Source organism: Chionomys nivalis, chromosome 23 (genome assembly GCF_950005125.1).
Source record: "Chionomys nivalis chromosome 23, mChiNiv1.1, whole genome shotgun sequence".
Lineage (NCBI taxonomy): Eukaryota > Metazoa > Chordata > Mammalia > Rodentia > Cricetidae > Chionomys > Chionomys nivalis.
The window spans coordinates 11,128,074-11,152,404 of record NC_080108.1 but is presented as its reverse complement, the minus strand read 5'-3'; the positions used below and the strand labels follow the sequence as shown (position 1 = coordinate 11,152,404).

The 24,331-nt window shown below is 49.5% G+C and overlaps 1 protein-coding gene across 4 annotated transcripts in view; it reads right to left on the bottom strand.

The window, feature by feature from the left end:
- Cemip (cell migration inducing hyaluronidase 1) overlaps nt 1–24,331 on the bottom strand; it is a 143,932-nt gene that overhangs the window by 10,140 nt on the left and 109,461 nt on the right. For all 4 annotated transcript variants that reach the window (XM_057756206.1, XM_057756209.1, XM_057756207.1 and 1 more), the window contains 14 exons: nt 22,116–22,321; nt 21,056–21,125; nt 19,359–19,487; nt 18,002–18,087; nt 17,080–17,211; nt 14,974–15,009; nt 14,737–14,892; nt 12,241–12,421; nt 10,894–11,109; nt 7,972–8,183; nt 6,529–6,714; nt 3,057–3,261; nt 2,795–2,881; nt 1,312–1,469 (listed from right to left, as the gene is read on the bottom strand). In XM_057756206.1, coding sequence (XP_057612189.1) covers nt 1,312–1,469; nt 2,795–2,881; nt 3,057–3,261; nt 6,529–6,714; nt 7,972–8,183; nt 10,894–11,109; nt 12,241–12,421; nt 14,737–14,892; nt 14,974–15,009; nt 17,080–17,211; nt 18,002–18,087; nt 19,359–19,487; nt 21,056–21,125; nt 22,116–22,321 — 2,060 coding nt within the window. The remainder of the gene's footprint in view (nt 1–1,311; nt 1,470–2,794; nt 2,882–3,056; nt 3,262–6,528; nt 6,715–7,971; nt 8,184–10,893; nt 11,110–12,240; nt 12,422–14,736; nt 14,893–14,973; nt 15,010–17,079; nt 17,212–18,001; nt 18,088–19,358; nt 19,488–21,055; nt 21,126–22,115; nt 22,322–24,331) is intronic.

Sequence of the window (24,331 nt, the reverse complement as noted above, 5' to 3'; positions counted from 1 at the left end):
CCAATAAGAGATTTTTTTAAAAAAAATCAAAAACCAAAAAAACAACCAAAAAATCTCCAAGTGCCTAAAGAATGGCACCCAAAGTTGTCTTCTGGCTTTCATACACATGCGTGCACACCCATATATACCTACACCTGTGGGCTTTCACGTGCATACACGTAAATATGATGTGAAAGGAACACTGGCTGTGGGAAGAACAGACACCAAATGTGACCAAGCAAAACCTCTTCTTCAGAATCGCACATGGAGCCCAGTTCCCCCGGGGCCGTGAGAGTACATCCAGACGGGTGCTTGTCTCCCTCCACTCTTTGACTACAAAGCACGTAGGTATTACAGGGGCCACATGAATTGCACAGGGCCTTTTCCCCCACCAGCTTGCGGCTGCAGAGTTCAGGGAGTCAACAAGCATAAATTAAGTCCATTATGGAGCCGCTATCAAGGAGTGTGATTCCTTGGTGGGGCATCCACCAAGGCTCCCGGTTCTGGTTCAAGCAGTGCTCCAGTGGAAGATGGTGGATGGATGGGAAAAGATCTCAGGGAGGGGGACCCAGCTGTGCTAGACTCGAAAAGAGGTGAGGAAAGGCTACCAAGGATCTTCACATTTAAGAAGCTCAAACTAACTTCCAGTATGGGAGATGGGAAGAAAAGTGTTGGTTCGGAACCTCGGTCATGGTGTTGGTTGAACAACAGGGACAGAGGGGACACCGGAGAAAGACCAGGTGGGAGGGCAATGGACTAGGTTAGGATATGGGGTGGAAGAAAGATACCCAGGATTAAGTTCAGATTCTGGTCTAAATGTCTGGGAGAATGATTTAGAAAAAGACGTCAGAAGGAGTGGTTGATCTGGAGGATTAAAGGATGAAAGGGAGAGAAAAAGGGATGAGAATTTAGTTTTACGAGAGACATCTAGGGGGCATCCTTTAAGCACCCATTGGATAGGAACGTTCCGGGTTTAGGAAAGAGATCCAAGCTGGAGAACTTCAGAAGCTACCAGCGTTTGGATCCTATTGGAGGCGTGGGCGGGGATGAGATCACTGAGAGAGAGTGTTGTGACGGGGGCAGAGGGTCAGGCAGCCTTCCAAGGTGTGAGGCAGCAGTCCTCCATGCCTCCGCCTGACCTACATCCACAGCGGCCCTGCCTCTAGCGGGAGCAGCGACGGGCATTACGGCCTCCCCACACGGTAGGCACAATCTGCAGGCACAGATCATCCCAACTGGCAAGTATCACGAGGGGTTGGACAGGACAGACAGGGCCCTAGCCAGGAATCTCTTGTGTTCCTGGACAGGCCAAAAGCTGAGACGTAGACTCACTTGTCAGGGATAGCTGCCACATAGTTGAAGAGCTGCCAGGGTATACCCTGCAGGATGGCACTTCTGAAGCTCCCATGGCTCACCACATGACCTCGGTTCCCGTCAATCACCACTACCTGGATCCCATCTTCTGAGCAATGGTACTTCCTGCCATCCACCTGCAGGGCCAAAGCAACATAGACGTGAGGGATCCTGGGGCAACTGAGGCCCCAAGGGTCTCCTTTCTGTGTGGTTTCTACGTAGACACTAGAGACAGAATTTGGTTACACAGCTGCTCAGTTTGAGACCCCTTCAGGTCATTTTCCTGTGCTATCTGTAGGTTTGAATAGTGATCTCCCCCAAAAAGAAAGACATGCCCACTAGAAATCTGTGAATTTGATTTTTATCTAGAAATAATGTTTCTGAAGACACTTAGTGACATACAGAGGTAACAATATTATGGATCTCAGGACAGGAACATCCCAACTGTTTGGGGCAGGCACTAAATCCAATGATAGGGGTCCCTTAAGAAGAACGGTGACAGATATGGGATAGGCACAAAGGAGGAAGAACCTCATGAAGGTGGGACCAGGATGTCAGCGAAGTGACTCTTATCCAAAGGTCCTTAGAGTCACTGGGAGTTAGAGCAAGCTCACGGGCTTCCCAAACTCAAAGAGAACAACCTTCTTCTCTCTTAACCCATGCAGCTTGTGGCAATTCATCACAACACCACCTGTTACAGGTTAACCTGACACACCCCCACCGGCTCATGCTCTGAACCTTTGCTCCCCACCTGGTGAGGATGTTTCAGGAGTGTGTGGAGCCTTTAGGAGAGTGAATCAGCTGGAGGAAGTCAGTGACTGAGTTGATCCTTAAAAGTTATTCCTGACCCCCTAGTTTCTGCCTCTCTCTTGGTTCCCTGGTCCTCCCAGAAGGTCAACAGCTTCTGCTACCTGAGCAGGTGCAGTGGTTTGAATGAGCAAAGCTCCTGTAGGTCCATATACGTGACTGCTTGGTCCCCATTTGGTGGGATGGATTGCGAAGGATTAGGAAGTGTGACCTTGTTAGAGGAGGTGTGTCACTTGGGACAGGCTGAGAGGTTTCAAAAGACTCCCACCATTCCCGGTGTCTCCCTCTGCCTCCTATTTGTGGATCAAGATGGAAGCTCTCAGATGTTCTTACCACCATGTTTTCTCCATCGTCATGGACTCTAGCCCTCTGAAACCACAAGCCCCACACTAAACCCTTTTGTTTATAAGTTACCTAGGTCGCGGCATTTTGTCACAGCAATGGAAAAACAAACATGACAGCAGGCCCCTGTGCACTGAGCTGTGCCGTTGTACCTTCCTTGCTACAACAAACCAGAGCTCTCTGGAAACACAAGCCAAGACCCTTCTTCCCTCCCGTAAATCAGCGGGTTCTGTGTTCACGGTAAGACAGAAGGAGATAATCCACCCACTCCACCTCAGTGAGCAGCCTTGGTCCCCACAGAACCTCTGCTTACTTCGATGTACGCGAAGTCGTTCCGAAGGTGGAAGTAGTGCTGCCTGGAACTTTCCATCTTGACTTCCAGGAAGTGGTCCTTTGTCTTCTGAGAAACAAGCATGGAACAGTAGTGATGAGGCTGTGAGGTCTGGGTGGTCTTTCTCCTCATGTGCCCTGGGCCTTGACCCAGAACTGAGTCATGGGGCCAAGTAGGTGTCCAGAGAGGCGCTCAGCTAGGTCTGAGCTCCCTCTTCCCCCCAGAGGCATGCATGGGCACTTACCAGCTGAGCTCCAACGAGCTTCTTGGGCATTGGCACATCCACCACGGCCTTCTCGGTGAACCTGGGGTAAGCGGTGGCTGTGCAGTCGCTGATGCCCGCATTCCTTGGGAAGAGGGCTTTGATCTTGACTCGCTCACAGCCCTTCATGGAGCAGAAGGCAAACTTCTCTCTTTCATTCTGGGCTTTTAGCTTCAGGAAGAGCAACCTAAGCACAGAAGGAGCCTGGGTGTTCCTACGGGACACTTAGAACCCTTCTTCCTACCCAAATCAGACAGGGTGGACCCGCCTGTCATCCCAGCACTTGGGACGCAGAGGTGGGAGGGTCATCTCAAGTTTAAGGCCAGCCTGGTCTATTTCTTGAGTTCAAGGCCAGGTAAACTACCTAGCAAGACCTTGTCTCAGGCAAACAAATGAACAAACAGATCAAAAAAATCTCTTTGCCACTGAGGTTGCGTCTTGAGGGCTTTAAATCATGAACTGTGTCTGTCAGAGTCATATACAGTTGGAGGAAGAAAATAAATGTATTTTAGAAATATATTCAAGATGGGGCTAAGAGTGCTGGCAAATATTTTCTGAGGACTGTGTCATGCCATTGTAAACTGATATATCATCTAATTTAATCCTCAACTTTGCCCACCGTGTGCCATTATCACACTGACTTGCCAGATGGGGATTGTCCTAGAGAAGTAACTGCCCCACTGGGGGCTAACAGCACTGGGAGTTTCCCCATCCCAGTGTGGATCCCAACTCTACTCTCCTTCAAGCCATAACTTATTCTAATAAGAACTAAGGGGAAGGAAGCTGACCCATGTTCCAAGGAGGCAGACAATGAAGCCACCACAGAACTAACTTGGCATCTGATATTGTCCTTTCATCTCAGAAAAATGCTCTCAAGTATTGTCTGTAATATCTAATGATAATAAGGACTGACTGTCTCTACGCTTTCCTTTTGGGGAGCCAACTTTTAATGAGCCCACTTGGTTTCGGGCCTGCGTGACACAGCCTACTCCACCCCACTTCTGACCAGAGTAGGCGCTCACATCGGATTCTCATTATGATGTGGGAGTCTCCTCTGTATGCTAGGAATATGCTTTATTACCATTGGTTATTAAAGAAGCTGTTTCGGTCAATGGCTTAGTAGAGGAAATCTGACATGGATAGAGAGAGAAAGTAGGTGGAGTCAGGAGATGCCGTGTAGCTGCTGAAGGAGAAAGATGCCAGAAGCTGGATCCTTACCAGTAAGCCACAGCCTTGTGCCAATACACAATGAATAGAAATGGATTAATTTAAGATGTAAGAGTTAGCTAGAATTATGCCTAAGCTATTGTCCCAATAGTGTTGTAATTAGTTTCTGTGCTGTTATTCGGGCTGGGAAACTAACAAGCAGTCTCTACCTACACTCATTAGACTGTTTATTGGCTACAGGGAGGCAAGAGGATGCATTCTCTTGTGAGCTACAATGAAGAAGGTGTTGGGTCTTGTTGTTTACTGGTTGGTAACTGAGTTGTAAGGACATGTGAGGGGTGGCTGCTGTGACTATTTTGTACCACTGTCCTCCCCAGAAATTGAGAAAAGGCAGCTTGAGAGAGGACCCTGATACAAGAGGCTTGGCATACGCACATGTATTCATGTATATGAGACCATGAGGGAATGAGCCTTGTTTTGCATCTGAGCTGCTTCAAGCCACCACAAAACAAGAACCTTTGTTCTGCTGGATATGGCATTAAAGGATTGAATCTTTAATCTCAGCACTTCAAAGGCAAAGGCTGGTGGATGTCTTTGAGTTTGAGGCCAGCCTGGTCTACACAGTAAGTTCTGGGCCAGCCAGGACTATCTAGTGAGAACCTGTCTCAAACACAAAAATCAAACATATACACAAATAAGATACCTTTGTTACTGGCATCAAGAGATCCCAGACTAAACTGGAAAGTGTCAAACGGGGAAGTCTCCAGCTCAAGGCCAAGGGCAGAGCCAGTGCCCCCTGGATGCTCCGCAGAGGTAATACCTCCTGCTAGTGTTGCCCATGACCACACCCAACTGGGGCTCCCTTCCCCATCAGAACCCATGCCAAGGCCCAAGGGGCAGACGTCAGCATGGCCCCTTAGCTCCTATACTGAACTTAGCAGTGTTAAGATTTCTTTGTTACCAGATCAGAGCAAGGGGAACTTGAGAGATCATCCATCACACACTCCTCTTACAGATCACAGGTCTAGCCTTGATCTGTAACCCGTGGGTGTTCCAGTGAGCTGAATGTCAGGGCCGTGGGGTGGTGAAGGAACTGGGGCCCTGGCTTCAGTGAGCCCCATGCTCCTGGAGCCCTGCCACCAATGGCCATACTTCTCCTATACCATACTCATTGTTTGGTGACACCTCCCTTGGCGGAAACTGGGAAACCCAGCAGGACAGGGCACAGCTAAAATCAAGCCAGGGACCACTTCCTACCTTGGAACTCCTTCCTCTGAATCTATTTCCATTTTACCCCTAACTACGCAAGTTGCTTCTCCACTTATAAAGAGAGATAAGCTACTCTGTTTTCTCCTCATAAGGAAAACAAAATGCCCGTTAAATGACCTTTTACGTTTTCTCTGTGACCAGCTTCATCACTGTGAGGCATACTGGACTATCTCAGTTGTTAGCCTGGAGTGTGTGTGTGTACAAGCACAAGTATTTATGTGTGAGTGTGGGAACCAGAGGTCATCTCTTGGTGTCATCCTCAGGAGCTGTCCATACTAAAGCGACTTGCATTTTTACCTGGACTTTGCAGACTAAACTCTAGGCTGGCTGGTGAGCCCAAGGAATCCGCCTGTCTCCACCTCTCCACTTCTGGGATTTTAAAGGCCATGGCACTGTGCCTGTCTTTATTATGTAGGTTCTAGGCGGCTGAACTCAGGTCTTCATGTTTGCGCAGCAGGTACTTGATTGGCTGAACTATCTCCCCAGCCCTGGGTTTATCTTGAGCGGAAAGGACCAAAGAGCTCCTCAGTGTCGTTGTGCAGACACCGTGCCTCCCTTGGGTCTCTGTTGACCAGTGAGGGTCAGCAGGAGTTGGGGGCTTGGGGAATAGATAGTCATAGACTCAGATGCAGCTGGGGAAGGTTTGTGCTGTGGCTCCTGAACAAGTCACTCTTGTGTCTCCAGTATCTTCTTTTCCCACCTTCAAATTAGAAGATTGTTCCTTTGGGTTTGGGGGATAGCATATCACATTCGTTTGTTTGTTTTTCCTTACTCCCTGTACTTTATTTTCTGAATTTTTCCCTACAATCCACTTGCAGATTTAATAGAAAGCTAATGTCTCTCTGAGTATTTGACTGTGTTATGTGGCTGAGAACATGGTTGGCGTTAGGATCAAAGCGCCTAGGAAAGCATTCTGTACTCACCAGTATCAACTACACTCTAGTTCCTGGAGTCTGGGAAGACCCAGGATACACAGTGAACTGAGCCCCACTTCTGCAGACCAGAGAAGCCTCCTTACCCAGAATCCTCATCCCAGTAGTAGTGGCTCCTGCCGGGATAGCTCTGCTCCACCTTGTCCATCTGCAGGGTCCTCACGAAGGTCCCGGTCTTGGACGTTTGCTTCAGCAGGCGATTGTGAACGTCTGAAAGGATGGAAAACGTGGTGCCCTTTGGGTAGCAGAGCCCCACTCGGATCCAGTCGCCCCTAGAAAAGGAGGCAGAGTTAGTTCTGGGCAAGGGTGTCCAGGCCGGGTGAGCGCACCACAATAAGAATGCTCAAAGAACTCTAAGTGGGGAGGTTTAAAAGAATTATTACTAAGTGGCAAAGTGTCCAAGGAGAGAAGGATGGATGGCGACTACCAGAGGCCAAGAAGGGTCACGGGGATGGGTCACCTATGAGCATTCAAGGGCTGATCTAGGGGTGCTCTGTGTGGGTTTTAGCTGGGATGATGGGGTTCTTTCGATTGGGCTATGATTAAAGCGCATAAGCCACTGAGGGCTAGGTTCAGCCCCTTCCTGATAGAGCGTGATTGGAGGGCCAGCTTCCTCCTCCTTTCTGCAACGGATAAGTGTCTGTCTCAGGAGTGCAGGGATGAATACATGATGCATGTAGGAAATGTTTGAATGTGAACATACACAGCTGATCTGAAGCCCTCTCCCTGACTACTTCCCCTCTACCGTGGTTTGCATGGATGGACCTGGTAGGTCTTTGAGCAGCCTGGGAAAAGCTGTGATCCCCCAGGGCATACTGGGAAGGATTATCTAGATTAGGCTAGCTTCTCACCAAGCCTGTGAGGGATTTTTCTTGACTAGATTGATTGAGGTGGGGAGATCCTCCCTAAACGTGGGTGACACTGTTCCATCGGCCGGGGTCCTAGACTGAATAAGTGTGCCTCTCCCTCTGCTCTCTGTCTGCAATGTGACCAGCTGCCTCCAGCTCCTGCCAACACGATGCCCTCACCGCGACACACTTTAACATCAACCCCTGAGCAAAATAAGTCCTTCCTTCCTTAACTTGCTTCTATTAGGACGCCTTACCCACAGCCACAGAAAAGGAATTAAGACACCTTCTCGGAGCTTTGCGCCCTTCCCCATAAACAACAGCAACAACATCCTGTAGCCTCTTCCCATTTCCTGAGCACTCGGTAATGCCAGGAGCTGGGTGGCAGTTACCATATACTCACTAGCTCACTACATATGCTTTGTGCACTTGGGAGGCCATAATCACGCCAAGCCTTTAAGAGATTAGCTGTTTTGCCTGAGGCCGACCCCGGATGCATCCTGAGCCCACGCCTCTGGGTTCTCAAAGACATGGTAGGTGACAAGAACCTCTTTGGATACCTCCTGCAGGGCTGAGAGGGACCAGCCTGAGGTCCCCGCTAACCACGAGGAGTTCTGTCTCTGCCTGAGCTCAGCCAGCGCCACTGTCCTGGGTCACGTGATCCTGGCTGCTCAGACTCACTTGTTGAAATTGATGAGCCAGATGGCAAGCTCAGCTGGGGCTGTCTGATCCCAGTGGATGGTGTAGCCCTTCTGCAGGGTGACGACGGGCTGGTACTGCTGGTAGTGGGTGCTCCTGGTGAGGGCTCCCTCCAGGTAGAGGGGGTGGCTAGGGAAGTCATTCTTGATGATCTTCATGCGCAGGTTGCTGCTCTTGTAGGCCTGGATGTACATCTTTGAAGTGTACAGAAATGCTGTTAGAAGAACTGTCTCAGAGGGCCTGGCTAACATCTGATCACAGAGGGCCTTTTCAGAGCCACTGTCTCTTTATGGAGCCCGAATGGAAGGAAGACCAAATAAGGGGACATCTCTCCCTGCTAATGGACAAAGCCTGAGCTGCACTACGCTCAGCAGTCACTTTTTGGGGTTTCCAAAAAATGACCTCTGCTGAGGCATGACCAGTGGAACTGCCAGGAGTTGGCTGCCAGCTACGTGGTGAACCGTGGAAAATGGATGCATGTGCGGAAAGAAGGGAAAGAGGGGCCCTCCTGTCCTTCTTCCTCCTTTCCTAATTCCTTCATTTCATCCTTCTTACCTGACCTCTCCCTTCTTCCTTTTTCTTCTCTCTATATATGCATTAAACACTATGGGTGTTAGATAAGTACTCCACCACTGGCTATATCCCTAGGCCTCTTTCTACTCTTTGAGTCAAGGAAGGGCTCACTAAATTGCCTGCCCAGGTTGGTCTTGGCACTAATACACTTGTAATCCTCCTGCCTCCACCTCCCTAGCAGTTGAGATGTCAGGGACTGGGAGCACCGTGACCAGTGGGAGGGGCATACTCAAATGCCTCTCTAGATACAGCTGGCCCTTCACTGTCTAGGAGAGTTTGTCTGGGTGTGTGGCCCTACTTCACGCTCTGCCTCCCGGCTCGTGGGCCAGGTAGTGTATGTATCAGTACCCACCAGATGAGAGCATGTTGTCTCATTCCAAGAAAAAACTGGAAAATAAGACTGCCAGCCACTACATCTCCAAGGGACAAAGAGCTGAGCTCTATTTGAGACACTCTTCTGGGGGGCTCGACAGGTAAAAAGTCTGTTATAAAAGCCTAAGAACCTTCGTATGGGTCCCCAGTACCTATGTAAAAGCTGGCAGGGCAGCATGCATCTGTTACCCCAGCACTGGGGGTAGGCAGAAACAGTGACTCCTGGGAGCTTGCTGGGCATCTAGCCTAGTCAAAACAGTGACTTCAGGGGCTCAAGGGAGCTTATGTCAAAACAGAAGGTGGGCAGGGGTAGACATGTGTACACTCAGGGAAAAGCACACAAACACATACTATAACATGCATACATCACACACATACACAAGACTTTGTTCAGTTCTCTGGCTCATCCCATATTCATAAAGTGATATCTCTGCAGTTAAGACCAAGAGAGACCATTACACCAAAGTGCAATGATGTGCTTTGGTAAGAACGTGCTCTCTTCCCTTCTAGTGTGTATGTGTGTGTGTATATAAAATGTGCTAGTGTCGTGTATATGCATGTATGTTATGTGCATATATATTATACACACACACATATATATGCTAGGTAAGACGAAAAAAAGAAACTTCAACTTTGTCCATCTTACAGGGCTGTCCAATGCATCAAAAGACATAATTAACCTGTAAGCTTTCTGATGTCCATTGTGGTGATAGGAATGCCTGCCTTGTAGGGTGGTCAGGAAGACACGGTTATCACATATTTCTCCTCTGGACCACCTGGTCCAGGTGCTTTCTTCCTAATCTGACAATTTTCTCTGGCCTCTTTTCCCTCATTCATTCATTCATTCATTCATTCATTCATATCAGTCGTTCATCCAAGAAATGGCAGAGATGGTCACAGGGTAATGGCAATTATTTCCGGTGTTACACTCCAAACATTATATAACTGTTTCACATGTTAGTCATGGGTCATGTGTGCCCACTGAGTCCTGGACATGAGAACCAGTTTTCAAATGCTATTTTAATTACTTTAAACCTCAAAATGCAGATCCGAGTCACGACATCAATCAATCAATCCATTTCAAAACAAGAGCACTGAAAAAAGTTTTTCCTCTCATTAAACACAGCTTGGTTGTTTCGCTAGGTCTCTGCAGCTTTGCTGAGAATCAGAAGAAATGGGCTCGTAGGCTAGAGCAACGGCTCAGCAGTTAAGAGCACTTGCTGCTCCTCTAGAGGACTGGGGTTCAGTTCCCAGCACCCACTTAGAGGTTCCCAACCATCCCTAACTCCAGTTCCAGGGGATCTGGCACGTTCTCTGATCTCTAAGAGCACCTGCATGCATATGGTGCACAGACCTGTGTGAAGACAAAGCACTCACCACGAAAATAAAATAAATACTTAAAAAAGAAGTAGGCTAGAAATATAAAATATATGTGGAAGCTTGAAGTCCATGAACAGAAAAAAATTTCTCCATAATTTTTATATTAACCACATGTTGAAAGGATAGCATTTTGAGTATGTGTAAAAATAATATTGAATTAATGTCACATTTTTTTTTATCTTTCAACATGACTACCCGGAAAGTTATGGTTTGTATTATATATCTATGTCTAAAAAGGCATGGGAGGGGGGATTTTATTTGCATCATCTGAAATCATTCCTAAGACAATGGTTAAAAGAGTTCAGCTTTCAGCTCAAGTTCACACACAAGGACGCCAAGGCTCCCAGGGTGTGAGCTTGGAGGCCAGTGGTTAGTAGGTGCTGCACCCTGACATGAAACACCCCAGGGCAGTGTTTAGACCGTGAAAATCCCATGAAACGGGAGTGAGGGGCAGGAAAGGCAAGGAAGGAAAATCCTGCCTCGCTCTTGACCCAACATAGAGTTGGACACACGCCAGGCAATCTGAGTCCTTGTCACAGGAGTGAGTGGAGAAGCAAGTGACTTAGGGTGGCATCCCACCTGTGCATAGCGCCCACTGCAGATGGCCCCTCTCCAGTCTGGGACGTTGATGCAGTCTGGGTGCCGAACCAACCAATTGTCATCCTTAGTGAGGTAGGAGCCAGGGTACTCGGATACGGAGCCATCCACATCGTGGAACACAGATGTCTTGTCCCCGTCCATGTCCAGCTGGTTGAACCAGGGCCCAGGCTCTCCGAAGAACACTCTGGAAGTAATCTGAACAGAGCCCAGGAAAATAAGGCTGGGCCCGAAGGCAAAAGGAAACTGCAGCCATCATCAGGCCAGGGCAAAGTTTCCAATTTCCTCTGACATTACAAAGCAGCCAGACGGAGGCTGCCCTTGGGCGCTGGAGGAAACCACATGGATGACCATCTCACGGAACTCTGATAAACAGAGTGTCACTGTGCCTCAGCCCTGAAAATTAGCACACAATTTTGGCTCCACTCACTATGGTTTGGCTGCTGTAGGTGGCCTTGGAGGCTGGCCTGATGAAGGAGGGGCTTAGGAGTCAGTGAGTGTGAGCGTTCTGGCGAATGAGCTGGGGAGGAGTGAGGGATGAGTGCTTGTGCGAGAAAGTGTGTACAAATAGTGCGTAGGGGTACCCATGTGTGAAAATTATGTATGAGCTTGTGAGTGGGTGCATTGGATTTGAAGACGACCTCACAGTGCAAGCCATGGGATATCTCTGTGACTGACCTCCTGCAGGCCCTCAGGGGTCTGTGTAGCAGAAATGAAGTAACTTAAGTTCCCTATCTTACCAGTGACTGGGCAGAAAGGCAAACGCAGTAGTAGGAAGGAGGAGGAAGAACTGAGGAGGGGGTGGGCAAAGAGGGGAGACGGGAATAGTGAGAAGTAGCAAGCCCCACAGGCAGCCTTGACCTGCTCTCCTGACCCTCAGCTCCTCGACCTTCTCCATCTACAGCCAGGAGGCCCCTGTTTACATTCTACTTTCAGAATGAAGTTAAACAATGTCTTCAGAAGATTTCCCTTGGACACTTCTGGAGTTGGGAGATGATGTGTGCCAACTTAAGTAGCCTGGTCCCAACATCCAGTGTGGCAAGGGTCTAGAGGAACAACCTCAGAACCCCGAGTTCATCTCTAGGTTCTTACTGGGGCACAGACCAAAGGCCAATGGGCATTCACCCAGACTCGACCTTTTTCTGTGACCTGAGCTTGTACTTTTCCAGTTTGGGCAGAAAGCAAACTGGGACCTGGTCCAGACTACTTGAAGGAAGCTATTCCACCCTCGCGGCGGTGGCGACAGCTCAATCTCTAAACTGTGGGGGACATGTGAGTCATCACTCAAAGTGTGGCTATGCCAGGAGTCTGTCGTGGCACCATACTCACCGGGACATCCTCAAAGGCAATGTTGGTGACATTGTTGTGGGGGCAGCTTTGCCAGGCGTTGTTTAGGCGGAAGGCCAAGGCGCTGGTGTGCCGGCCCTCGAGGGCCGCAAACTTGCGGAAGGTACAGTTTTGGATGTTGATGGGACCATCGTAGAACTGAATCCCTCGAATCGGAAAATTCCTGTGGAGTTAAGGAAGTCAGACGTCAGATGATTGCTGTGTTGTTACTTCTTCGGAGGTGACTGGAAAGAGCTTTTCCGTGTAATTCCCGACTCCCACCTCCAGCAACCCCCTCCACTGAAAATCTTTAAGTCAACTAACTCACTGGGAAGCCATGTATGAACATAGTGTCAGTGAAAAGAAAGACTGCTGAAGAGAGATGGTGGATGGATGGATTGGGTTGGATGCATGGGTAGATGCATGGGCAGACAGATGAAGGAATGGTGGGTAGATGAAGAGATGGAGAGCTTGTAGGTAAGCTGGATGGTAGATGGATGGACGGTACGTGGGTGACCACATGAGTGGGTGGTGGTATGATAGACAGCTAGCTGGATGAATGAACGGTAGGCTGGGAGATAAATAGCTGTCTATTTAGTCGCTGGCTCAGGGACCTCTGTTTAGACAGTTTCTCTCCTCTTCCCATCAGTGTGTCCAGTCAGTAGGAAAATACTGTAAATACTTCAAGAGACTGCCAATATTCTGTCCCTTGGGAGCGGAACACTGTTAGTCATTATCGTCCTAGTTTTAGTTGCTATGGCAATTTAATCAGATTAAGATCCAGATGAGCTTCCTCTGTAAGTCTACCCAGCAGCAATGTGCTGGGCTTGGGACACTGGAAGGAACAGAACCACACAGCATGGGCCATGATAAAAAGAATGACAATGTAACTTTCAAGTATGGCCAGAGGCAAAGGCTGCTCTTGCTAGAAAAGCAAGGCCACAGACAGACACAGATCCCCTGAGAAGGCTTGATATTGGGGAGCAGCAGGAAGGGAGTGGGAAGAGGTGGCAGCTGGGAGACATGAAGGGACCAGGGAAGAATTAATGATGTGGAAGCTTCACCCTTGCCTGGCAGGAGGGAGGGGCTCAGAGGGATCCTTCCCATTCGCTTGAGACTCTTGAGCAGGGTATCAGAGATGACCCAGGAGGGATTGGTCAGCCAGCTTGGTGGCCTTTCTCAGAGCTGGTCACAAATCTAAGCTTATCATTTTCTCAATCTAACATGTTCACTTATACCCATGTCTCTACTTCTTCTGGCTTGATCCCTTCCCTTCTCTTCTGCAGCAAACTTAAGGAAGCGAGGGAAGAAGGAAAAGGAAAAGGAGGCGAAGTATCTGTCTCCAGAGAGAGGCTGTCCCCAGCTGTTTCTCGTCTTCTATTCAGGCTCCCAGCTATGGCGTATGCTTCCCAAGGAAACCTCCACTCGCCCCCAAATCCCCTTGTGTTTCCACATTTTTATATTTGTAACTGATGGTGTCGTCACCTTGAATCCTGACTCTCGTGGAGGGAGAGCTTCCGTGCATTTTCCCAGTTAAGGTGTTGGGGGGGGGGGTCAGCACATTCTTGCTCATTCTACACAAACCACGGGCTTCAGACCCTAATCTACTTCTACTCAGGCAGAATACACCTCCGTCAGAATTGCACAGTCCTTTCTAGCTCTGTCAAAGGCAGTGTGAGGAACCTGCCTGAACCTGTCATGCTTCCATAGACATGATCACCTCAGGAAGTTACCAGAATATCCTGCTCCTGGAGGTTGGCAACCTCCTAGAAAGAAATTCTAGAAATGCAGACTCAGACCCGCTTGTAAATAAAAGGGTTGGCCATGTTCCTTAAGATAAGAGCCAGGCCTTCTTGACAGCTTGGCCAAAGAAGACCAGGCATATGCCTCTGAGTATGCCTCCAGGGTATCTTTGGGGAGACCCACGTGCATGCACCCAAACAAAGGTTCAGTTTGTGTGTTTCTGTCCTGATTGTAGCAGCAAAAACCATCATTTTCACAAAGAGGCAACTAAGTCAGTTCTAAGGCCTAAGTGGAACAAGTCTCGCTTCTTGTATGCTTGGCAGCCTTGAGAGGCGACCACCTAGTGACGGTCTGTGTTTTGGTGTAAAAGTCTGATCTGTGTAAGACATGGCTGCAGGTTTAATCACCTCTGCTGATCTTCCTATAAGTGGTCTGATTGCCTCTCTGCCACACTCAGGCATGAATGAGACTTCATGTGAGTTGTTACAGAGACTCAGAACCCCTCTTCTAGACATCATGTTCCCTGAACACTGGCTAGGACCATATCATGTATTTGATGGCTGTGTACTTGTTGGCATCTAGTCTACACTGTTTTTGGACTTCTCTCCTCATTCCATATTTCATTCTCATTCATGTTCTTAGAGAGCCAAAAAATTCAGAGTCAACACATAGAAGCCTCTCACTAACTTCCTTCTTTCCATGGCTGTGACTCAAGCCACATACAGAAAAGTGCAGTTCCCACCATTGCAAACCTACTGGCCTATGGGGAGGGTCCTTCCACTGTGGTCCAAGCCACCTGGGCCCCAGATCCTGTTGTCCATCATTTCTGTGCCCACGTTGCCACTCTCGCCAACAAACAAGCTGTTCTTTATCTCCTGCTTGGAGCCATCATCGTATGGGAAGGTTCCACCACTGCAGAGAGGAGACGTTGGGGGTGAGATGTCCAAAATAACCTTCCACAGAAGGCCCATCACAAATGACAGTTACTCTTACCTGGCCAGGGTCAGGCCAATGCCATTATCAGCAAACCTGGGGACAAGAACAGACGGTCAGCACACACTCTCACTCCACAGTCAATGAGAATATAGAAGGAAGGACCCTTCTCTGTTGCTGGAGTCTCACTGTGGACCATCGAGGGAGGAGTTTCACTGAGGAAATGGTAACTTTCCACTCTCCCCAGAAAATGGGTAGTCGGGTTTCTCTTCGCAGATTGGGTGTTCCTTGAAGTGTCTGGTGGAGAGCTAGAAGTTGTACCCCGCATTGGCAGGGGTCTTCAGTGCTCAGCATTTGGGGGCATGAAGCACTAACTTCAGGAGAGCTGGGCCTCACAGGCCTCCCTTGCTAGCCCACCTCTGGCCGAGCCACTGGGGCCTATGAGGGTGATCAGGATAAATGGAGGGGGTGCAGAACACCTTCAGGACCAGCACTGACTGAAGGTGGACCGTGTGGGAACTACTCTCAGCCAACTCAAATCACTAGTTTCCAAGTTTCTCAATAACCAGGGAGGCTCTGTCCCTGAAAAGACCAAGAACAAACCCCATAATTACACTATGCTGATCACAGCTGCTCCCCAGAAACTCTGAATGATTTTAGGGTCAGTATGAGCAGGTTTCTGGAGGCAACTGGTTCTGCTTCATGAAGGAGCTGGATCTTGGATCTGGGTTGCCTTTACTTCCTTTGTTCCCTTTCTCCTGCCCAGGACTCCCCAAGGGGCTCATTTCCCCCCGGGGCCATTTTCACCCACCACCTGCTGTTTCTTGACTCTCCAGGGGCTTCATGGCTCCTGTAAGCCCAGAAGGCCCAATCCTGTTCCTTTCTGTGTCAGTCACACTGGTGTGATCCCGGTTTCTACAAGCTCCCCAGTTCACACTTCACGCTCAGCTCCTTTCCAGCACGCTGCACTTCCCCTTCAGAGATCTAGCCATTCAAACCAATCAACCAAGGCTCACCCAGGGTACCAGGCCCTCTAGCTCCTTCCTCCTCCCTGGTATCTCCTGGTGCTTTGCCGTGGTCTCCCCATGCTCTTCTGTGACCCTAGCGACCTTGCAGACACTCATAGCTCCCTCATCCCTCATCTGTTGGGGACTCGAAGATCGGACATCCATCCTATCTTGTCTCTGGAAGATTTGTGGGCATTTTCACCACATGCTTTCTGAGCATCTCCATCTCAGCATATCTAAAAACACAGCACCCACCCATGCCTGTTCTCTGTGCTGAAGGCTGGGTTTATCCACACTCTCCGTTCTATGATTCTTCCTCACCTGACTTGGAGTGTGGTATACATTTGGTGTTCCATCCTTCTTCCATCTTCAGGGGTACCCTCTCCCATCCTAACCTGCATCTGGACATACTGCCCCCCCCCCCCCAAACTCCTATAAACCACACAGGGTTAATTCTCAAAGTCCTGGAAGAGACCATTCTGTCGGCTCTGGACCATATCAACTTTGTCTATTTCTGGGACCTCAACCCTAGTGCCAGCCACACTGGGCACTGGGCACTTAGCTTCCTTAGAACGTCTGGTGAGGGACAAGAAGATAAACCCTCATTAGCAGGATGAGTCATAATTTTCTTTGCAGAAAGAGAACCATGTTTGGCATTAGACTCTGGGGACTTCGTGGTAAAGCAATGTTTGGGGCCCTTTTTGTTGGGCTTAGAACATCAAATCTCATTTGTACCACTTGTTAGCTATGCGATGTGAGACATTCACTAACTGAACCTCAGTTTATCATTAATGGAGCTGGAACTGTACATTATTTTTTTAATTTGCATTCTTAAGAAGTATAGTGAGAAAGAAGTAAAACCAAAGTTTAGGCACACATTGAGTGCCCAGCACCGTGGTTCCCTTTCCCTTCCTGTACTGACCAGCCATGGACCATGAAAGAGACCAGCCATGAATATCCCTACAACTATCCCAGCATTCTGCACTGTGGGTGAATCTGTCATTCTGCTGTGGGTTTTTCCTCCCCCCACCACTGTCTGCTGCCATCCTACGCCCCTGTCTTTCAGGGGGAGCAGAGAGCTCAACGTCAGTATGTTTAGAATCCCCTGTGCCTTGCTCACTCCTCAGTCAAGACTCTGCGGCAGTGTCACCAGACTCACCGGCAGCTGTCCAGCCACACGTCCCCACCCCGCAGCCAGGCTCCGTGATCCTGGTTCTTGTAGGCGGTGAAGTGGCGGATGATGGCCGGCTCCCGGGGCTTCAGGGGGTCTGCGTCCTGGTGAGGGCTGTACCTGGAGAGTGGGACGACACAGGTGCTATTCCTTCTGGTCTCTGTAAGATGGTTTCCATAGGTTCTCAGATACTTCTGACTCCACAGAAATTCACTGGCACGCAGGCTCTGGCATGGACACTCTGAGCTTCTCCCAGAGGCAGGAGATTCCATCTCTAGGGCCTAGCTCCTTATAGGAGCCGGACAAGAGCTCCTGCTTTTGCTAATGACCCTGAAGTTTTAACAACAACTTCTTTTGTTTCCTTTGAGACAGGGTCTCACTACATCACCTTGGATGACCTAGAGCTCACTCTGCAGACCATGTTGACCTTGAACTCACAAAGAGATCTTTCTGCTCTCCCTCCTAGGTCCTGGTTGGAATTAAATTTGTATACAACCCTGTCCAGGCTTGACAACATTTTAAAAGCAGTCTCTGGTCTTTAGCTAAGCTCTGGATTAATTTATTAGCCTGGCTAATAAATCACATTGCCTATGATTAAGTGGCAGTGAAGGCTTCCTTTTTGATCACCTTTGCAACCCAACCCAGTTCTGTTACAGCTCTGGCCATTCCTACTGTTCCATAGTCCTGGCTCTGTGGTGGGATCTGGGTCTAGGGATTTTGGTCTCCTTTTGGCTACTGGAGCCTGGACTCTAACTCAGACTTAGTTTAGACTTCCAGCACAGTACTGCATCTCAACAACTGGCTCCCTGCCAGCTAGCCAGCACTCATTGCACAAAGAAATGCATGACTGAAGCAGGAGAAGAGCAGGCAAGGAGAGAGGTCCCAAGGGACAAGTCCCAAGGGTTAGTACCTGGCAGAGATGATGGAGAGGAAGGGCCGCTTGTCCTTAGCTGAGGCCTCCGTCGTCTTGACTCCATTGTCTATGATCATGCCAGCCTGTGGGAAGAGGACACATTAGCTACCACGGTTGCCCGCAGCCACCCTTGCACACCAGCCTAGGCACATGCCTTTGAGCGTGCTAGTAAACCCCAGCATGATTCTCAGAACGTGTCTATGGGAACAGGGATGAAGAAAGCCTGGCCCACTCTGCATCTCTCTGACCAGATCTGGAACAAGGTGACCTGCGAAGGTGCAGACAAAAAAACTGGGGTCTAAGAGTGTTTAACCTGGGGTCATAGAGCCAATTCTACATACAGAACGCACACTGCTTTGAAGAGTTTCTATCCTAGACCCCCAAACCAGGGCTGTACTCAGAAGTGTGTCACAGACTTTCAAATGAAAGGCTGAACTTAGCTTTCTTTCAATGACATTTGATAGCCTTTCCTGGCTCCTGTTTGACTTAAGGAGAAAGACTCTTCTAAAGATTTTTTTTTGGAGGCAGGGTCTCATGAAACCCAGGCTGGCTTACATCAAACTTGCTATGCAGCCAAGGAGGACTTTGAATGCCTGATTCTCCTGCTTCAGCCTCTAGAGAGCTGAGATTAAAGGTCTATACCATCACGTCTAGTTTATATACAAACCCAGAAAGTACCAATTTCCTTGTCTTCACTATTAAAAATTGGACCAGACACCATCCTGATGTCCTAGAGACCATCTTGGTTCACAGAGTGTTATCTTTAATCTCAGCCTTGTCCCCAGACCTTCTTGATGTGTCCAACAGCTCCAGTCTTAAATATTGTCCTTATGAGAAAGTTCTTGATATACTGAAGTACCAGACATCCCAATCCTTCCCCCTTTAACTCTAGCAGCTAGCTTGGAGCTGGGTACAAACCGGTATGCAGAAAAGGGGGACAATCAATGAAGGTGGTCAAGAAGTTTCCTATTTTCAACCTTCTGAGATAGCACTGCACAGATGGAGTCACCCACTTCCCAAAAAGAAGGGAGAAAGTCTAGGATACTAATGCTACCTCAGAACCATGTCCAAAGTTCCCTCAGTTCATGGCCAGACCTAATTTTATAGTCAACATCACTCATGCCCACAAATGCATCACAGAATCAAACCCGATGTCTAATCCAGCACCCTCCGGGAGGGGAGCCTGGAGTGAAGGCACACCTTGCTCCTTTGGTTGGGCAGATGCTTGTGGTGAGTGGTGAGTAACCTGCCGGCCTTGGAAGGCTTACCCATGGTAAGAATGTAGCTTTTCCAGGCAGGTAGGAGCAGGGGAATGAACAGGCTGGCCATAGCGATGCAGCATGGAGAGACTTACCCGGTAGTTAGAATGTGCTCGGTTGTTGTGGAATTTTCCCAGTGGAATGTGCTCGGAATAACCTGGGGAATACATTCCCACAGAGGGGCCCGTTGGCACATGGTGAAAAATGAACCAAAATCCCGTTTCCTGTTGACAGGGCAGAGGAGAGAGCCACAGTAATTAGTGTCAGTGAACTCCTGATTGAGTGGTCCAGGCTCCGGGAAGGGATGCAGTACTGTGAGCAGAAAACGCCATCATTAGACATCACCAAACACACCTGTGGTCCAGTGCTTGCCTGGACACACACACCACCAAACACACCCAGGTGGTCCGGTGCTTGCCTGGACACCACACACCACCAAACACACCTGTGTGGTCCGGTGCTTGCCTGGACACCACACACCACCAAACACACCTGTGTGGTTCAGTGCTTGCCTGGACACCACACACCACCAAACACATCCCTGTGGTCCAATGCTTGCCTGGACACCACACACCACCAAACACACCCCTATGGTTCAGTGCTTGACTGGACCAAAGGAGAAACTCAAGGTTACTCTAATTTGTGATTTGACTACTTGACAATGCTCACTCTTCACACCAGCCCTGCCCTATCTGCCACTGTCCGAATTACCGGGTCCCTGTAGAGGTTAGACTCCCAATTGATAAGAGTTCTGAAAGCAAGGCTTCTCAGTCTTCCTTGGAGATCTGGAAATTGAGACTCAGGAAGAGCAACAGACAGGATCAGGGTCAAGGACCCAAGTAAAACAGCAGGGGAGAGCTATGTCAGAGCAAGGCTACTGGGGCAGAACATGGGGCTTGTTGCCCAGCTGCTGCCATCCAGCTCTTCGGGGCTCCGGGCACATTAGGTTTCCCTGCTGCAGCTTCCTCCCTAGGCCAGGGCATAGCCTTGATGTCAGAATCACGTGGTGTTAGCTTACCATGCTGATGCATCAGGTACCATCCGAAGGAAAAATAACTCATAGAGAGTTACTGTGCATAAGTTGCTTAGTACTCTGGGATGGTTCGGATATAAGTGTCCCCAAGGGCCTCATGTGTTGGAATACTTGGTCTCCATCTAGTGACTCTAGCTTTCTTGGTGTGACCTTTAGAAGGGGGAGATGTGGAGGAAGTGGGGTCATTGGGAGTGGGACTTGAGTATTATAGCCTGGCTCCACTTCCTGTCTTCTTTTTTTCTAAAAATTTTTAAAGTTTTAATGTTTTATGTACATGCATGTCTTGTTCGTATGTATGTTTGTGTATGCCTGGTGCCCACAGATGTCAGAAGAAGGCATAGGATTCCCCCGAAAGTGGAGTTATGGATGGTTGTGAGCCACCATATGGATGCTGAGAATCGAACCGGATTCTCTGCAAAAATAAGTACTCTTAACCACAGGGCCATCTCTCCAGCCCCTCTCTCTGCTTCTTGGTTCACCCAGATGTGAATGAGCTCCCCACTGAGGCAGCCCCAAGTAACACCTGCCATCACGCCTTCCCCATCACTATGGACTGCATGCAATCCCTTAAGCCACAAGCCAAAAAAACTACTCATTAGCTACGGTCACCGGGGTCATGAAGTGACAGGCAGGACTGTCATTTAACACCAAATCACAAGACTCCCTCTCTCCAGACACCTGGAGGCGTGGTCTTGGGTTCTGAACACACACATTTGCAGGGCATAGCATGCCAGCTCCACCTGTCTTATTTCTGCTTACCTCAGACCCCGCAGCTGCACAGTTAATGAGGTTGTTGTTGGGATTTGCCATCCAGAAGGTGGACACAGCGCTGCAGGGAAGGGACAGAGGTTGAACAGAGTCAGATAAGGGGCTACCGGCACCCTTTCTGCTGCATAGTGGTGGTAGTGGTGGGGCATGCGAGACACCAAGATTAGTGGAAAAGAGTCTCTTGTCTGAGATTTGAGAAATCGTCGATGTATCCATTTGAGGCTTTATTTTTTCACTGTAAGGCCGCACACTTTAGCTGTGCACTGTTCAGGACTGCAAGGCTAGATGCAGTCTGTGCTTCTACAGAAGCAGGAACGTGGGTCCAAGAAAGTAAGCCTTTCTAAGGAGGGCATCTGTGCAGGAAGCCATGCGGCTCTCTGCATCTGCCTTTCTCTGTCTATGTTTCTCCTCTGTGTCTCTGGCTCTTCTCTGTGTCTCTGTCTTTCTCAGTGTCTGCGTGTCTGCCTATGCTTCTTTCTGTCTTTGCATCTCTGTGTCTCTCAGTCTGTTTCTCTGTTTTTTTTCTTCTACATCTGTCTACTGTCTCTCTGTGTCTGTTTTCCTGTCTGCCTGCTTCTGTCTGTGTCTCTGTTTTCCTGTCTGTGTGTCTGTCTGCTTCTGTCTCTTTGTCTTTCTGTCTGTATTTTTCTATCTTTGCCTTTCTGTGTGTGTCTTTGTAACACTGTCTGGGTCTCTCTCTGGCTAGAAAGAGATTCTTGTGGTCAGACTGATGGGTGCGTATTGGGAGCTGGTGTGGCAGCTACTTCCTGTCCACCAGGATGCCACGTGGCATTCAACCACAGGTGAGCCAGAGTTCTCCAGACAAAACAGCGCTAGTGAGACTCATGGAGGAAGCAGGGACGAAGGAGGAGGGAGGAGCTACCATGGGGACCTCACTCTGAGAAAAAGGCAGAGGTAAACAGGAAGCTTTTAAAGGTCCTTTTAGAGGTCCCGAGGCAGGATGATGGACGTTCATGCTCATCCCTCCCACCCTTCCTTCCCCAGACCCAAGTGTAAGGGGCACACCTTACACTACTATGCACACACTTACTTGCAGTCCTGCCTGGGCTTAGGAATGTACCCTGGGTACGAGTCCTCCGTGATCACTTTGCACATCCTGCTGTCCCGATCTGATGGGAGGAGGGTCCCCGACTTAACAAGGAGGCCGAGGCAGTGGTCAAAAGTGTTGCGTTCCTCTGGCCCATCTTCAGTGAAGAAGCAGTGGCCCAAGGAATTATAGCCCACCACATCCTTGATCTGCAGGGTCAAGACAGGAGTTTCACTCAGCACACACCTGTGCGTGTGCCCAAATATTCATTCACTGAGTGTGAAACAATGCTGAACTCCACAGGACCTAAGTAGACTGGGGGTTGGGGTGGAGGCAACCTTGACCCCCAGGTAAAAGCCTTGAGGGTGGACAAGGAAGTGAATGAGAACTCTCTGGTGGGATGTGCTGGGGACGAGGCTCCAGGGGATCGGGAAAGGGATGAGAGCTCAGAAGTGTGTAGGTGGTTCCAGGGGGAGACCCGAACCCTCATTCTGTTGAGCTTGCCAGGATGTCCCGAAGAGGGTCTCCAGGGCCTGAGGGGGGGCGGGGCAGCTCCCCCAGGTGGCAGCACCACGGCGAGTCTGAGGGGTGGTTCATCAATGTCTGCACTAACACACTGCTATAATCCCTGGAACCCAAGCCAGTTTGTTGGTCCACGATGCCTACCAGGATGCCTTCGCACTCTGGGCTGAAAACCAGAGAGGGCTGGGAGAGCCAGCTGCTGGGCCACCTTCCCAGAACTACAGAGTGTGGAGAAAATCAGAAAGAGCGTCTTGAAGAGACATGGTGAAAGCAGAGCGTGGTCTCAGAAACAACGCCAGGAGGCTCTCAGACCAGCCTGCCTACCTTGTCAACCACAACGCTCTGGACTTGACCTCTACCTTCTCCAAGGCCTCGGAATCCTTAGAGAGCCCTATCCCAAGTCCCAGTTCCCTGTTCACGCCAGACTCCGACGACAGTGTCTCTCCCACATAGACTCCTGCTTTGGCTCAAACGCCCGAGCGGAGATGATCTCGGCTCACGGGGTACAGTGGGTGAGGGTGGGAACATTCTCGTCTTTACTGTGTTCTTCCAGTCCTGACTGTCCAGTGATTTCACCCAGTGAGATCTCCCCCGCTTCCCTGTGACCTCGGATCAACCCACACCTCTTAAGGAGCCACCACTGTGCTGGAAAATCTGTGCATTATCCAAATGCCCTTGGCACTGACTGAAATACTGAGGCTATGCCGTCAGCCCTGATGCCACTACAAGGGACTGTCTTTCTCACTGTAGGGCGCTCAGTAACCTTGGTCTATCCCTGTCAGATGCCAAAAGCAACCCTACTCCACCCCATTCCCCAACCCCATCCGCCCCAAGCTGGTCCCAGACTTTCATTATTCTGTAGTTCACTGAGTGGGGGGGGGGGGGGGTTGACAAAACTGTCTCTGATGGAAAAGTGTTCGTCCAAGGTGAGCAACCCCAGTACCTCCAGGTTCTCCCATGGCAGGTGCCTGCTCCCTAACTGCAGGTTAGTCAAAGCTATTAGAGCCATCCCCACAGCAAGCCCCTCCACACTGAACGCTGGCTGGTCTCTTAGATCTTTTTATCTTGCTGTAATCTCACACAGCAAATGTCTGTGGGAAAAGCCATGGCAGGGATGTGGGTTTTTTTCGGGCCTGTGTGTTCACGGGGAAGACCACACTGCCTGCCCACACCAAGCTCTCTGCCTCCTAAGCAAGCCTCCTTCCTTTAATCTTTGACAACGGGCGAGGGTGTGACCTTGAAGCCCATTCACTCCTTCAATAGGCATTTCAGCCAATGCCAAGGTCATCCAGTGGGATGCGTCCTTCTCTTCTAGTGAGAAATGAAAGCATGTTATAAATAGCCCTGGAAGACAAGCCTGGGAGGGGATTCGGCTGTGCTTGCTGGCAGAGACCTCTAAGATCAAATTCAGGGCCTGGCTTCACAGAGGAGGCAACTGTGCTCAGGGAAGGGAGGTGGGTGTCCCAGGGTGTTTGGTGTACCCTGAGTCTCCTGTCTTCTGCTCATGGATCTTTCTAACTTGTCCCGACCCATTTGCCCAGCACTTTAGATCACATGGTCAGGAGCCCTTCTCTGAGAGTGAGTCAACGAGCAGGAACATTTTGCTAGCAAGTGCTCAAGAAAGAGTTGGCCTCTAAGGCCTGTGAGAGGCGATGCAAACAGAAAGGGCTTCACCCGAAAACAGCTACTGTTGTCAG